Genomic DNA, 16159 nt, shown 5'->3' on the forward strand with positions numbered 1-16159 from the left:
CTGGGTAAGGTAATAGGGAAGGTTCCAGAACAATCAGGAACTTTCTGGAAACAATTAAGGCAGACAGGCTGATTAGAACACCTGCAGCCAATCAAGAAGCTGCCAGAATCATTTAAGACAAGCAGGCTAATCAGGGCACCTGGGTTTAAAAAGGAGCTCACTTCAGTTTCTGGTGCACTTGCAAGGAGCAAGAGGCACAAGAAGCTGAGAGTGAGCAGGCGTATTACTGGAATACTGAGAAGTACAAGTATTATCAGACATCAGGAGGAAGGTCCTGTGGTGAGAATAAAGAAGTTGTTGGGATGAGGCCATGGGGAAGTAGCCCAGGGAGTTGTAGCTGGCTCTTGTAACAGCTGCAATCCACAGGGCCCTGGGCTGGAACCCGGAGTAGAGGGTGGGCCCGGGTTCCCCCCATCCCTCCATCCCTCCAACTCCCTACTTGATACCGGAGGAGTTGACCTGGACTGTGGGTTCCACCAGAGGGGAAGGTCTCTGGCCTGTTCCCGATCCACTAGGTGGATCAGCAGAGACTGCAGGGATTGTTCTTCTTCCATTTCCCCATGCTGGCCAGTGATGAGGCTAACTGAGTGACCGGCAGATTTGAGCCATGAAAGTGGCCAAACTGAGGGCTGCCGTGAACCTCTGAGGCGAGCAAATCTGCCAATAAGCGCAGGACCCACCAAGGCAGAGGAGGAACTTTGTCACACAACCTAATTTCCTTCTTTGATCGGGTTACTGGCCTACTGGGGGGGGGGGAGCTGTAGATGTGATATATCTTGATTTTAGTAAATGCTTTTGAAACATACCTCCATGACATTCTCATAAGCAAACTGGGAAAATGTGGTCTTGGTATAACTACTATAATGTGGTGCAAAACTGATTGAAATACAATACTGAAAAGTATTTATCAATGGTTTACTGTCAAACTGGGGGACATATCTAGTGGGATCCTGCAGGGGTCTGTCCTGGGTCTACTACTATTCAATATTTTCATTAATGACTTAGATAATGGAGTGAAGAAAATTTGCAGATGACACCAAGATGGGAGAGACTGCAAACACTTTGGAGGATAGGATTAGAATTCAAAATGACCTTGAAAACTGGAGAATTGGTCTGAAATCATCAAGATGAGATGGAGTAAACACAAGTGAGAAGTACTACACTTCAGAAAAATAGCAAATGCAAAACAACAAAATGGGGAATAACTGGCTAGGCTGAAAAGGATCTGGGGGGGTTATAGTGGATCACAAATTGAATATGAACCAACAACATGATGCAGCTGAAAAAGGGTTAATATCATTTTGGGGTGAATTACCAGGAGTTTCATATGTAAGACATGGGAGGTCCTGTGTCCCGTTCTGCTTGACACTGGTGAGGTCTCAGCTGGAGTATTGTGTCCAGTTCTGGGCACCACATTTTAATAAGAACATGGACAAACTGGAGAGAGTCCATAGGAGAGCAACACAAATGGTAAAAAGTTGAGAAACCTGACCTATGAGGAAAGGTTAAAAAAACTGGGCATGCATAGTTTTCAGACAAGAAGATAGAGAGTGGACCTGTTAAGGGCTGTCATAAAGAGGATGGTGATCAATTGTTCTCCAGGACCACTGAAGGTAGGACAAGAAGAAAATAGCTTAATTTGCAGCAAGAGAGATTTCAGTTAGATATTAGGAAAAACTTTCTAACTGTAAGGACAGTTAAACTCTGGAACAGGCTTCCATGGGAGGCAGTGGAAGTTTGGATGTTTTCAAAGGCAGGTTAGATAAACATTTGCCAGGGATAGCGTAGTTATACTTGGTTCTGGCTCAGTGCCAGGGGATGGACTAGATGACCTCTCAAGATCCCTTACAACACTGCATTTCTATGATTGATAGAGGAGGAGGGGTAGGAATAAATTTTCTAATAAGGCTTTTCCATTTGAAATCATCCATGGGCTAGGATCTTATATTTTTCCAGAGGACAACAAATGTCCTCCTCATCTTACTTACACAACCTTCAGGTGGTCCTTAGGTGTTTAGCTTTCTGCCTACCTTTGCATATCTGTGCACAAACACTGCAAGTCACCCAGAATATTTATCCATTTTAACTATGTGTGCTTGCCAGCAAAAGATTTAATCAAAGTTAAAGATACTGAAAAGGCTATTGAATGCCTTAGTAATGATCTGCCACTTATTGCAGTGTCGTCTATTACAACATTAATACATAGCAGTTTCATGACTTTACAGTTTGTCTGTCCTGTAAATCTAAATACAACTACCAAATGATGTGTAGTAACATCCCTGTTTACATGGCAGATAAGCCTGTGTTTACTCTACTCTGTACATACATATACAATAACTTTCAGAATCAAAGAGATTCAACAGACAAGATATAATCTAACTGCTTCTTACTCAATTATTTTATTGGCATTCTGCTATTGATGTGGAGGAAACCGGCCAAATTCTACTCCTAATTACATCAGGAGCAATTTGAAGCAACTTCACTGAAGTCAATCCGGATTTGCACTGGAGTAATAGAACAGAATTTAGCCCCAAATCACCAGGTATTTTTACTATTATTTGTGAAGTGACTTTCAGATGTCTCACCACACTTTTACAAATTAGACTACACTTAACATTACCCAGCTCTATAGTGCAGCCACATTTGGGATGGGACACATTAGCCACTATACCTAGTAAAGTAATGAACACTGACATCAGGTTCAGATCAGGAGGTGAAGAAGGGTATTCTGACTAAGAAGAGAAGCAGGGAAGTTTAAGGATATTGTTATTTTGCCAGTACACTCGTGTTAACATCTCCCCTTATACTCTTTACAAGGATAATCTCATATAGTCACAGGGGCAAAAACTAGGGATTCCAGCATTTTGTAGGGTCCATATAACTATGGTATTCACAAAATAAATCCAGCAGCAGAGAAGGAGAGCGGCTGTCCACAAACTGACTTCTTAATGTTCATTTGGATGTTCAAGTTCAGGAATTCAAACCTCCAGAGACTGATCTAATCCCAAACACTCTTGCTTTCTTACCCCCACCCCCACCGCCCGACCAAACACTGGGGGCCCTTATCCAGCACTGCTATCTTCAAGCCTTCCAATGACATTCTACCCCACATGCTACCTCCTTTAGTATCTGAAGGAAACTGGCCGGCCTCTCTTCCATCTGTTATCGTTGAGGCACTGCAACCACACTAGCCTGAGGATCTTTTTGAGAGCAACCAGACCCTCTTTCCTCAAGAAGCTGGAGATTAAAACTCTATGCCTGGCAGCTTACTCTGCAGGGACCCATAAAGCCTAGTAGAGAAGACTCAAAACCCTATCAGTTCTAATCCTGCTTCCTCTTGGAGCCTGGGTGGTAACAATTTACTTCCGGTCTAGAAAAAGGGCTCGCTTAGCAACTCTGGTCAACAAGTAGGGGGATGGAGTGAGGACTGTCCATTTCCCACACCTCTCTGTCCACCTATTCTGGGAATGGCTCAAGCAGGCACAAACCTTCTTATCCCATGTGCCTGAAGTGAAGATCCTCTTAGCATGCAGTGGGATATAAGAGGGGTTCTTACTCCTCCTTACTCTCCTGTTGTAAGTGCGTGGGGTGTAGGTGGTCTGGCCTAGTGGTCACAGCTTAGCGGAGGTCTCTCCACCAGGAACAGGAGTCACCAGGCAGGAGCTGGAGGAATCGCAGGGCCAGGTCCCATAAACAAGAGTCAGAATCAGAGTCAGGCTGGGGTCAAAGTCCAGATATCAGAGGCAGTACTGGGTTAGAATTGAGGGACAGTAGTTGCGGTTGAAGTCAGAGATCAGGAGACAAGGCAAAGTCTAGCACTGCAGCAGTCCAAGGTCTGTGTAGTTACCTAGAAAACTTCCTGGGCCAACCAAAGGGGTGAAGTAGGGGCACTTGGCCAATCACAGGGCCACAGGGTACTATCACTCTAGGTCTCGTGGGCGGTACTTCCTGCAGTGCCTACTCTCCACGATGATGCTCCCTGGCTGCACCTCTGCATGGTTCTTGGTGGCACTGTGGGAATCTCAGCCACCCGAGGCTCTGCCAACCTGGGTTCTAGTCCCTAGGTCCTTGTAGTTGTGCAGCCCGAGTCCAACCCACAGTTTGCAGGAAAATTTGTTTCTCTCTCTTGTATGTGGTAAAAAGCGGGTTGGTACTATCTGTCTTTTGTGGGGAGCTGTTGCTGAGTGCTGTGAAGCTCTGATATTTCATGTACACTCAAAATTGTTATCTAGTTACTTTGTTCTTCAGGTTAGCTAATCTGTTCATAAATACCAAATATAAAAGAACACAGTATGTAATCTGAAAAGCAAAATAGCCTGACAATTTTTAGGTGCACCTGCCCTACATGTATATAGGGTATAAGTGTGCCCGCCATGTATATGATGGCATTTATAACACTGCATTTGGCTTTTTTCCATCACCACAATAACTGTGCCTGTATCATTTCCCTGGCTGGTGTGCCACACAGAGAAGTGAGAGTTGAACTAAAATCTTGGCTTTCTCCCAAGGAAGGTAAGTAAGGGAAGCCAATGATGAAAATGGAGATGCACAGGACAGCAGCCAGCAGTGCAGGGGAGGAGGGACCAGATTTCTACCCTTTGCCTTGGGAAAATTTATATTTTTCAGACTGTAGTTTGTAATCAGCCTTCCCTGAAATTAGAGGTAAAACTATGAGTGTAAAATCTTATTCTGCCCTCTACTCTCCTTCCTTCATTAAAGAGCTCTTCAATGTTTTTTAAATTGTTTTTTAAGGACTGGCTCCTGGGAGGCCCTAAGAATCCATGCATGATGCATGTATTGGATGCAAGAATGCTACTAAATTTATCTGTGAAACGTAGCATGAATGTGTTTCCAGTTTAGGAAAGTTCTCCTTTTCTAGTGCATAAATGACTAGCTTATTATTAGTCTGCCTAGAGTAGTGCTTGTAAAGTAGAGAAGATAGTCAGCAAAAGGGGAGATATGCCAGAAGAATGAGATGCATCTATTACACTTAACAGGCTTGTGAGCAACTAAAAATTTTAAACCTACACTATATTGCAGAGAGAGCTGTATTATGTGCTCTGAACATTGGGGCTTGATCCCGAGTGGCACCAAGCATCTGCAACTCTTACTAAATTGCATGGGATGTACTGACTTCTTGCGATCAAGACAATTGAATGTTGTCTCCTGTGACTTCTTTTCTTTCCTCTTACCCTTTGCAAAAGTGAGCTTAGTGCTCAGGAAATGTCCTTTAACCTTGCTTTGAGAAGGTCATGTAATTTAGTCTCTTTAGCCCAAAGCTTTCAAAAGTGACTAGAGATTTTTGGGCACCTAGCCTGTGTTTCAGAAAGTGCTGAGCACCCACCCTCAGAAAATCAGGTCCCTTAAGATGTCTCAAATAAAGCAATCCAAAACTGCAGCAACCAAAAACCGAAGCACCCAAAATTACCAGTCACTTCTGAAAATCTTGACCCATTGTTTCATGGATGAGACTGATAATAAACATGCCAAATGGTGACAGATGCCATGGCAACTTCTGTGATGTAGAAATTTATCCAGAGACCAGCCAACTTATTTCATGTACACAAGCCACTGAACAATCATCAGATGGTAATGACTTCTGGTTACCATCACATTGGACTACATTTGAACTAGCAACCCAGAGATCAAAGATCCCATTATCAAGCCCTGAGCCTTCCAGTCCTCATGAAACAACTCTTTAATTAAATGGAGAATACTCATTATTGGATCACATGAGAAAACACACGCTGAGATAAGAAGCATTTCTGTTAGACACACCCCACCTTTTGTTTGCATATGACATCCTTTTGTAGGTTAATCCATAGTCAAAAGAAATTAGGAGGACATTTCGTTGCTCTGAGAAATCAGGAGCAGAGGGCAAAAGCTGCCAGAGCCAAGCATAATTCAGACCAGAGTAGAGCAAGCCTTCCCAAACAGCTTAGTCAATGCACCTGCAGTCCAAACTGATTGAAGGTCAGAGTGGGAATGTGAAGCCAAGTTAGCAATACAGCCACTGCTACTACTTAACTGATAATTATTTAATAGGTTCAAAACAAGACACCACAATCCCAGCCAGCTGAACCCCCACCCCCCTCTAGCAGTTCAGCCATCTGTGAAACTGGTCCTTTAAAAATGGACATTTAGTGAGCAGTGTACTACCCCTAATCCCCAAAGACAGCTTCCCAGTTCGTCTTAAACACACATGCAACTTGCCAGGGACATTAAATATTTCTAGTCAGAATATCTAAAGAAAAGACAACTTCTATTGAGATCCCTGGCCTCTTTTGTTAACATGTTTGTAAAATATAAACCAGGGTGCGCACATCTCCTGTGAGGGTATGTAATTAGGGGAACCTTCCCTCTCAAATCACAAGTATTTACTCTTGGCCAGCCATTCCGCAGACTGCATTGGAGGAGTCAGAGTTATGACCTCAGCCCACCCTGCCATGCCAACTTGCAGAGCTGGACAGACTCAGAGTGGTGTGTACATTGCATCTTATAAGGGTGTGCTGCAGTTGGAAGGTGCTGTTGTGACTCCTGTAGGTTTACTTGAACTAGCTTTGATCTAGCTATACAAAAGCTAGCTTGAGTAACAACAACAAAGTAGTCACAGCAGCAGTGGCTATGACATGATCGAATATGTACCCAGGGTTCTGGGTGGGATTGTACTCAGGAGGATAGATTGTACTGCCAACCATGCTGCAACAGCTAAACTATTATTGTTACTCAAGCTAGCTTTCATCTAGCTAGATCAAAGTTAGCTCAGGTGTGCCTACATTTGCTGCAACCATACTTTCGGACTTCAGTGAAGACACATCATAAAAATGTAGCATAGCAACTGTGCTCTGTGAAAGGCTTTCAGGCCAATGTGAGTCACAATGCCTTTTGGATGGGGCTATAAAACTGCATACCACACCCAATGTAGAGCTGGATCTTCAAGGAATAATTGAGCCCTTTGTCTCCAGAAATGCCAACTGTAGGTGTAACCAGTTAACAGGTTCTGTTTTGGCGTGTTCCCTAAATCACCATTAAGACTTTTGCCGGTCTGGAGAGAGAACACCAATTGTGGTGCTTGTCCTTGTATTTGTTCCAACATGAAATAAAAGGGTGCTCTGGTAAGTCATGAAAGCACAGAAATATTGCAATGATGGCAAACATGGTATGCACACATACACTGCTTGAGCACAATCACAAATGTTCCAAAGGGCTTTCCATGCACTACGGACCTAATCCTTCAAGATCTTTGCATGCAGAACTCCCATTACATTCCAATAGGAGATGTTCGTATGTATGTGGGGAAGCTTAATACTTTGGATTCAAACCTAAACCAGAGAAGGGGGATAAGAATAATGCTGGAAAGTAACAATTATCTGTGGTTATTTTTAAATATATATATTTAAGTATCTGTTTTTGTAAATGAGTAATGAGGGTATGAAGTCCTTACTCACTGGGCAAAAGGATTAGATGAAGTCTCCAAAACCTCTCCTTTTTATTTCTTTTCTAAAGACATGGTTTGTAGCTAGTAAATCAGTTTGCAAAGCAGGATTTGCAGCTTTAATCGTAGAAAGCTCAACACCCAGACAAGCAAGGGCTTGACAGTGCATCATTTGCACCCTCATTTTGTCCAATTGTGTGACATTTTCACAGGCAGATTTCTTAAAACAAGCCTCCCCTCCCCCAAAATAACCTGAGAAAATACGTTTGCTGACACAGGTTCATTTTGCTGCAGATCATGTATGTCACAGGTTAAAAGGTACCCTCCACAGCAGAGACACTTTCTGATGCACAAAAGACACCCAGCTCTCACTGAAAGTCAATGAGAGTGCAACATTAGAAGCCAGTTCTCAATTTTCCCAAAGTTTGGGATGTTTCTATTACAGAAAGAAGGGCCAGTGGCAAAGGTCATTTCCAGATACACACTTTGAGGTAGCATCTTGATCTAGGAGCATGGTTCAGCCCCATCTCCATTACTCACTTTGTGTCTGTACAGCAGCGTTAAGATGCAAAGTGTTGTATAAGTGCTAAGTATCTGACTGATCACCTGTTACTAGAAACTGAATGAATCCATCATATAGAATGAAATATGCTTTTCATTATCCTGCAAAATAGCAAATTTCTCAGGCAAGAAGGCAGGGCCAGCGCATTCAACTGAAGGTCAGCTCAAGAGTTCCAATTACATCTTCATTTTGATACAGAGGGAAAGCTGAAAGCAGACAGTCAATGAACCAAAGCTTGGTATTATACTAAGCAACTCAAAGTGCTGAATTAATCAGAAGACTAGGAGTCTGTTTATTGTCATTTTCTGACTTTGTTAATTTTCTCTTACCTGAAAGTCAGAAGCCCAAGTGCCTCCAAAGGGTTAGAAAAGATCCATTCCCTCAACACAGTATACATTTCTGATATGCTCTTTCGATCCCAACTGGGGGCACTGCCCAGTACCAAAGGAAGAGAACAGTTTTCATTATTGCAGTAGGAACGATAAAACCATAAAAATCTTCTCTCTTGCTCTGACAACCTGGAAGAGAAGATTAGAAATTCAGTTTGAAATTAAAACCACCTAGAGCCTAGTTTGTAGCAGCAAACTATTGTAAAGAGAGGGTACTGCTTTCTAGCTACTTCTTCTCCTTGGAATGGGATATCATTTTCTGCACACCAGCTCTTATGAAGAAGTGATATTTATAATCTGGATCTGTCAGCCTTGGGACATATAAAGATGAACTCTCAAAAGAGATGCACATACAGATATTTCACATTGCCAAGGTCGCGCTCGCTCTCTCTTTTTCTCCACAGTCGTTTTTTAGTGTGTGCAGTTTTGGCCAGAGAAATTACTGTGATGTCCACTGCCTATTCTATAGCATCTCTAATTAACTGTGGTGACAACTACTGATTATAACACAGGTAGTCAACTTTCACTCCTCCGCTCTCCACCACCGATCAACTCAGGTGACAGCATTCATATACATTCTAGGATACGAGACTTTTAAAAAGGCGATGTGTTCTCTCTCTCTCTTTCTCACACACACACCCCATGATTGTTCTTGGTCCTTGCACAGGGTGTGCAAAGAGGTATAAGTACTAAGTATCTGACTGATCACTTGTTACTAGAAACTGAATGAATCTATCATATAGAATGGAATATGCTTTTCATTATCCTGGAAAATAGCAAACTTGTCAGGCAAACCTCTTTCAAAAAACCAGTCTGGCCTGCTATGCCTCACTTTACTCATCTGCAGAATGGGTGTAGTGCCACCTACCCCACAGAGAGGGCGAATGTCATATTAATAAAATGCCTTGGCATCCCCCAATATTGCAAAAATCAGTAAGCCAATGAAAAGAACATCAGGTTAATATGTACCATATGTCCTTAAATGCGCCAACAATTCATATGCATTTTCTTGGTCCATAAAACAAATAGCCTCATTAAATCTTAGGGTTTGGTATCATCACAAACAAAGAAACAAACAAAAACTTCATCAAGATAAAATTGCTAATGTAAACAGGCAATCCTAGCTGAAACTCAAGCACTTAAAACAAGCCTTAAAAATGTACAATAAATTACAAATAGACAAAATTCAGAATTAACATTATAAATATCATTAAGGCTCTGAAAGAACATAGGAGTTGCCACACTAGATCAGACCTATCTATCTTGTCCAACATCCCATCCTGGACAGTAACCAGCATCAGAGGAAGCTTCAAAAATCCCTGCTGTGGGTAGTAATGGGATAACCTGCCTTCAGGAAAATTTTCTCCTAACTCCCAATAGTTGGAAGTTGAATCAAGCTCTGAAACGTGAATGCTTGCATCCACTTCTAAACACTTCCCCCCATGATCTGCTATAACACCAACTTTGTCTTAGGCCAAATAAATAGTTTATCCCTTTCTGAATCCTGCTAAGTTTTTGGCTTTGGTAATATCTCATGGCAATGGGTTCCACAGATTAATTGTGTGTTATGTGAAAAAAGGTTTCCTTCAATCAATTTTGAATTTGCCAAGCATTTGGAATGGGTATTGGCAGTACAAACAATAAACATGAGGTACAGTGTTGCGAGGAAAGACAATTTGCTTTCCTTGGCTCAGAGGGATGTGAGGAGAATAAATTCATAATTGTGTGAGCTGTTCAGATATGATAGTGACAGGGGCCACATAAGAGACATTTTACCTAGTGTCATTTTCTAGTAGTAGTAGTTTTAAGCAAATTACTATAATAAACAAAGGTTTCAGAGTAACAGCCGTGTTAGTCTGTATTTGCAAAAAGAAAAGGAGTACTTGTGGCACCTTAGAGACTAACCAATTTATTTGAGCATAAGCTTTCGTGAGCTACAGCTCACTTCATCGGATGCATACTGTGGAAAGTGTAGAAGATCTTTTTATATACACACAAAGCATGAAAAAATACCTCCTCCCACCCCACTCTCCTGCTGGTAATAGCTTATCTAAAGTGATCACTCTCCTTACAATGTGTATGATAATCAAGGTGGGCCATTTCCAGCACAAATCCAGGGTTTAACAAGAACCTCTGAGGAGGGGAGGGGGGTAGGAAAAAACAAGAGGAAATAGGTTAGCTTGCATAATGACTTAGCCACTCCCAGTCTCTATTCAAGCCTAAGTTAATTGTATCTTATTCAATTTGCAAATGAATTCCAATTCAACAGTTTCTCACTGGAGTCTGGATTTGAAGTTTTTTTGTTGTAATATCGCAACTTTCATGTCTGTAATCGCGTGACCAGAGAGATTGAAGTGTTCTCCGACTGGTTTATGAATGTTATAATTCTTGACATCTGATTTGTGTCCATTTAGTCTTTTACGTAGAGACTGTCCAGTTTGACCAATGTACATGGCAGAGGGGCATTGCTGGCACATGATGGCATATATCACATTGGTGGATGTGCAGGTGAACGAGCCTCTGATAGTGTGGCTGATGTTATTAGGCCCTGTGATGGTGTCCCCTGAATAGATATGTGGGCACAGTTGGCAACAGGCTTTGTTGCAAGGTTAGGTTCCTGGGTTAGTGGTTCTGTTGTGTGGTATGTGGTTGCTGGTGAGTATTTGCTTCAGGTTGGGGGGCTGTCTGTAGGCAAGGACTGGCCTGTCTCCTTAGATTTGTGAGAGTGTTGGGTCATCCTTCAGGATAGGTTGTAGATCCTTAATAATGTGTTGGAGGAGTTTTAGTTGGGGGCTGAAGGTGACGGCTAGTGGCGTTCTGTTGTTTTCTTTGTTAGGCCTGTCCCGTAGTAGGTGACTTCTGGGAACTCTTCTGGCTCTATCAATCAGTTTCTTCACTTCCGCAGGTGGGTATTGTAGTTGTAAGAATGCTTGATAGAGATCTTGTAGGTGTTTGTCTCTGTCTGAGGGGTTGGAGCAAATGCGGTTGTATTGCAGAGCTTGGCTGTAGACGATGGATCGTGAGGTGTGGTCAGGGTGAAAGCTGGAGGCATGTAGGTAGGATCAGATCAGCGGCACTGCTATGGGTACCCGCATGGCCCCACAATATGCCAACATTTTTATGGCTGACTTAGAACAACGCTTCCTCAGCTCTCGTCCCCTAATGCCCCTACTCTACTTGCGCTATATTGATGACATCTTCATCATCTGGACCCATGGAAAAGGAGCCCTTGAGGAATTCCACCATGATTTCAACAATTTCCATCCCACCATCAACCTCAGCCTGGTCCAGTCCACACAAGAGATCCACTTCCTGGACACTACAGTGCTAATAAATGATGGTCACATAATCACCACCCTATACCGGAAACCTACTGACCGCTATTCCTACCTACATGCCTCTAGCTTTCACCCTGACCACAAATCTAGGGAGACAGGCCAGTCCTTGCCTACAGACAGCCCCCGAACCTGAAGCAAATACTCACCAGCAAGCACATACCACACAACAGAACCACTAACCCAGGAACCTATCCTTGCAACAAAGGCCGTTGCCAACTGTGCCCACATATCTATTCAGGGGACATCATCACATGGCCTAATAACATCAGCCACACTATCAGAGGCTCGTTCACCTGCACATCCACCAATGTGATATATGCCATCATGTGCCAGCAATGCCCCTCTGCCATGTACATTGGTCAAACTGGACAGTCTCTACGTAAAAGACTAAATGGACACAAATCAGATGTCAAGAATTATAACATTCATAAACCAGTCGGAGAACACTTCAATCTCTCTGGTCACGCGATTACAGACATGAAAGTTGCGATATTACAACAAAAAAACTTCAAATCCAGACTCCAGTGAGAAACTGTTGAATTGGAATTCATTTGCAAATTGAATAAGATACAATTAACTTAGGCTTGAATAGAGACTGGGAGTGGCTAAGTCATTATGCAAGCTAACCTATTTCCTCTTGTTTTTTCCTACCCCCCTCCCCTCCTCAGAGGTTCTTGTTAAACCCTGGATTTGTGCTGGAAATGGCCCACCTTGATTATCATACACATTGTAAGGAGAGTGATCACTTTAGATAAGCTATTACCAGCAGGAGAGTGGGGTGGGAGGAGGTATTTTTTCATGCTTTGTGTGTATATAAAAAGATCTTCTACACTTTCCACAGTATGCATCCGATGAAGTGAGCTGTAGCTCACGAAAGCTTATGCTCAAATAAATTGGTTAGTCTCTAAGGTGCCACAAGTACTCCTTTTCTTTTTATAATAAACAAAATATATTTTAAACTTTAGATACAAATAGTGGCAGCATGATCCATGATCTCCTTTGTGTAGCTCAACAATTCACAGAGTGCTCACAATAGCAGCAGCCAGCAATCCTTGTGTTTGTATGGAGGGTGTGTGTGTGTGCCACACACTGCAGAGGAGATAAAGCTTTAACTTTTTGATGGTCAGTCATGTGTTCCTTTACACTCCAACAGCATTCAGTGAGACATTGCAATTAGAGGACACCTCTTGCATGTTGACGTTAGAGATTTTCTACTTTCCCAACAGCATCTCCTGAACATGACAGTCTGTTCAGATTAAATCAGCTAAAGATTAAAAATGGTTAGATAAAAGACCAATGCTTTCTTGTATCTACCCCATTCCTCTACAGTGACGGGGCAGTCTTCTCTTTCCTATCTTGTTTTGCTGAGTTACTGTCTTGTTTAACGGCTGTCTTTAAAGATTTGATCAGGGTAAAGGTTTTAGGTTTATCTGTCATAGTAAAAGTTTATGTCTAAAAAGATGTTCACTCTAGGTGACAATAATACTTTGCACATATATAGCATCCGAGGATTGTTGTGCTGATAAGGAGATTTCTTGGGCCCAACAAGAGATAAGATGTTAACAAACCCTTCTTCATTATTATAACATTAAGCAGTTAAGTGTAGTCTGGCTTACTCTGATTGCAACAACCACCGTAAAAAAACAACAACTTTGAACTTTTATTAATGGAACCAAAAGAGAAAAACAGTTAAAGCTTTTAAAAAAGGAATACAGGTTTAAAAAAAAATACAAATGAAGCTATAAGATGTGTGCATGAAAGAGAAAGAGAGGGAGAAATGGACCATTTAAAATGACCCTTCTGATTCCTCATCAAGGATCTACAACCTATCCTGAAGGACGATCCCTCACTCTCACAGATCTTGGGAGACAGGCCAGTCCTCGCTTACAGAGAGCCCCCCAGTCTGAAGCAAATACTCACCAGGAACCACACAACAAAAACACTAACCCAGGAAGCTATCCTTGCAACAAAGCCCGTTGCCAACTGTGTCCACATATCTATTCAAGGGACACCATTATAGGACCTAATCACATCAGCCACACTATCAGAGGCTCTTTCACCTGCACATCCACCAATGTGATATATGCCATCATGTGCCAGCAATGCCCCTCTGCCATGTACATTGGCCAAACCGGACAGTCTCTATGCAAAAGAATAAATGGACACAAATCAGACATCAAGAATTACAACATTCAAAAACCAGTTGGAGATCACTTCAGCCTTCCCAGACACTCAATTACAGACCTAAAAGTCGCAATATTACAACAAAAAAACTTCAAAAACAGACTCCAACGAGAAACAGCAGAACTGGAATTAATCTGGTTTTTAATCCAGCCCAATTTTTAAAATTGCTAATACTATTATTATTGAAAATTATATAGCTCGAGACAAATATTTGTGCTTCAAATCAGCAGTTTGCTTCTAGTGCCAAGATAGCCAGAAAAGATAACAGAATAGAGACAAAGTGTTCTAAGCTACAGAAAGGCATTGTCACCTTCTGGGACTTGTTTTAGCTTCATTGCCACCTTTTCCTCTCGTCTAGAAGTATTACTTCATCAAATGAATGAAATCAGGTGGGAAATTTAGCTTTTCAAGAATTGAACACATTTAAGAGTGATTGATGGCGTTATGCACAGCATACCAGATGTAAGCAGGAAGACTTGGATGCACTTACAGCAAGAGAGAATGTTTCTGTGAAAGTCTTGCTATATGCTTCAAGCACTCTTTAGCTGGCTCTTCAAGGTCATCTCTTTTTTCTTCAGGCTCAGGTTTAATAAACTCCAAATTAGTTTCTGGAAAGTCAATCTAAAAAAAAAAATGGTGATGTCTTGTGTAGAAATTTGCATAAAAGGGTTCTCAGATATCTGAGTATGATTGTTAGTGAATGGCATCCTAAATATGTAGAGAAAATGTGAAAAAAAAGGGGGAAAGGGAGACAGGATAATTGCAAAAGGAGTGTTTATTGTATGAATGAATTTTACTCAGAACTATTGGGTGACGATCCTGGCCCCATTGAAGTCAAGAAGAGTTTTGCCTCTAAATTTAATGGAGCCAGGATTTTGCCATTGTATCTCAACCTCATTAGGTCTGCATGGGACTCCAGGTTAAAGGCTTCTCCCTCCCTACTTTTAACTAGAGATGGGCCTGAGCTTCAAAGTTTCAACCCAGATCAGTACTTCTCCAGAACAGTGTGGGGGAGGAGGGGTTCAGAGTCTGCATATTGATTTGGATTGTAAAAGACAGGGACCAAGCTGCAAAGTTCAGATCTGGATATTAATTTCCCCAAAGTTGGGAGGTCTTCATACTGAGGTAAGGAGACAGGGGTTGGCACAGGCCCATTTTTAGCTTCATCGAATTATGGGAAAAAACTCAAAAATGTGGGTTTTTTTAAGGTTCTTTTCAATTTGAATCAACAGCATCCCCAAGTTTTGTTATGGCTCTAAGTTCTTGGTTTTGCAAGAGTAGGCTGGAAAATACAGTAAAGCAGGCTGTTTTTGGTAATTTCTTGTTTCTGACTGGCCTGTTAAAGGCACAAGAACAGCCTCTCATGAGTTTTCATCATTTTCACTTCCAGCTTGGTCTGGGAAGTGCAAAGTTTCATTAAGTAATGTAATAAAATGGGGGGAAAGCTGCTAACCAAACTTTTTCAAAGCTCAAACGTGTTTTAGGTTTGAGTGGCAGGTTAGATGAAAATTCAGTTTTTTAATCCAGTTCAATTTGCGTATCATAGAATTTACATTATAATGTATTAAGAGACATTCACAGCAGGACCAGAAAAGCAGCCTCTCTAACCAATATATATGTACATACTCAATCTCACAAACCATTAACCAAAAAAACACGACCAACAAACTGGTTCCCAGAATACAGTACTCCTAGGAATTATAGCACACAGCAGTCACATCAAAAGAGCTGGGGTTTTTTAAGGCAGCTTTTCCTGTATTTTCACAGTGTCTCCAACTGTCATATTTACAGGCATATCTGAGTATGGGAAGGGAGGGGACGGGAGTGGGAGATTCTTCTCTGCTGTTTCTTAGAGCTGAAAGACAGATTTTAAATTAGCAGCCCTCTACTGCCTCACCTTCCTTTTATTATTAATACAGAGAAAGCTATTTTAAGGAGCCCTCTTTGACTGTATTATTCCAACTAGAAACTTGCTAAAAAATAGGGCATTTTTAGCCCAGCCTCATTTATTGACATTGCTTGCCTTTGTGCTTCATTTGCTAATAATGATCATTTGGTTTTTGAATATGAAAAGCAATTGGCTGTGCCTTTAAAATGACCAGTTCAATCTGGGAACAGGACAACACTGGGGACAGACAAAATGTCTTTTCAATATTTGGAGGCCAGATACTGCCCTTGGTCTACACGCAGAGCTCACAGTGACATCAATGGCAGCCTGGCATTTGGTCATGGATTAAGAGTGATATAAATA

The 16159-nt window shown here is 41.8% G+C and overlaps 1 protein-coding gene across 1 annotated transcript in view; it reads right to left on the reverse strand.

Annotated features, from left to right (window-relative positions):
• The window catches only part of PIK3C2G (phosphatidylinositol-4-phosphate 3-kinase catalytic subunit type 2 gamma), a 278262-nt gene that overhangs the window by 179871 nt on the left and 82232 nt on the right, over window positions 1-16159 (reverse strand). The window contains exons 14-15 of the mRNA XM_073335036.1: window positions 14399-14529; window positions 8327-8515 (exon numbers count right to left, since the gene is read on the reverse strand). Of these exons, the coding sequence (XP_073191137.1) occupies window positions 8327-8515; window positions 14399-14529 (320 nt within the window). The remainder of the gene's footprint in view (window positions 1-8326; window positions 8516-14398; window positions 14530-16159) is intronic.

Source organism: Lepidochelys kempii, chromosome 1 (genome assembly GCF_965140285.1).
Source record: "Lepidochelys kempii isolate rLepKem1 chromosome 1, rLepKem1.hap1, whole genome shotgun sequence".
NCBI classification, from domain to species: Eukaryota; Metazoa; Chordata; order Testudines; family Cheloniidae; genus Lepidochelys; species Lepidochelys kempii.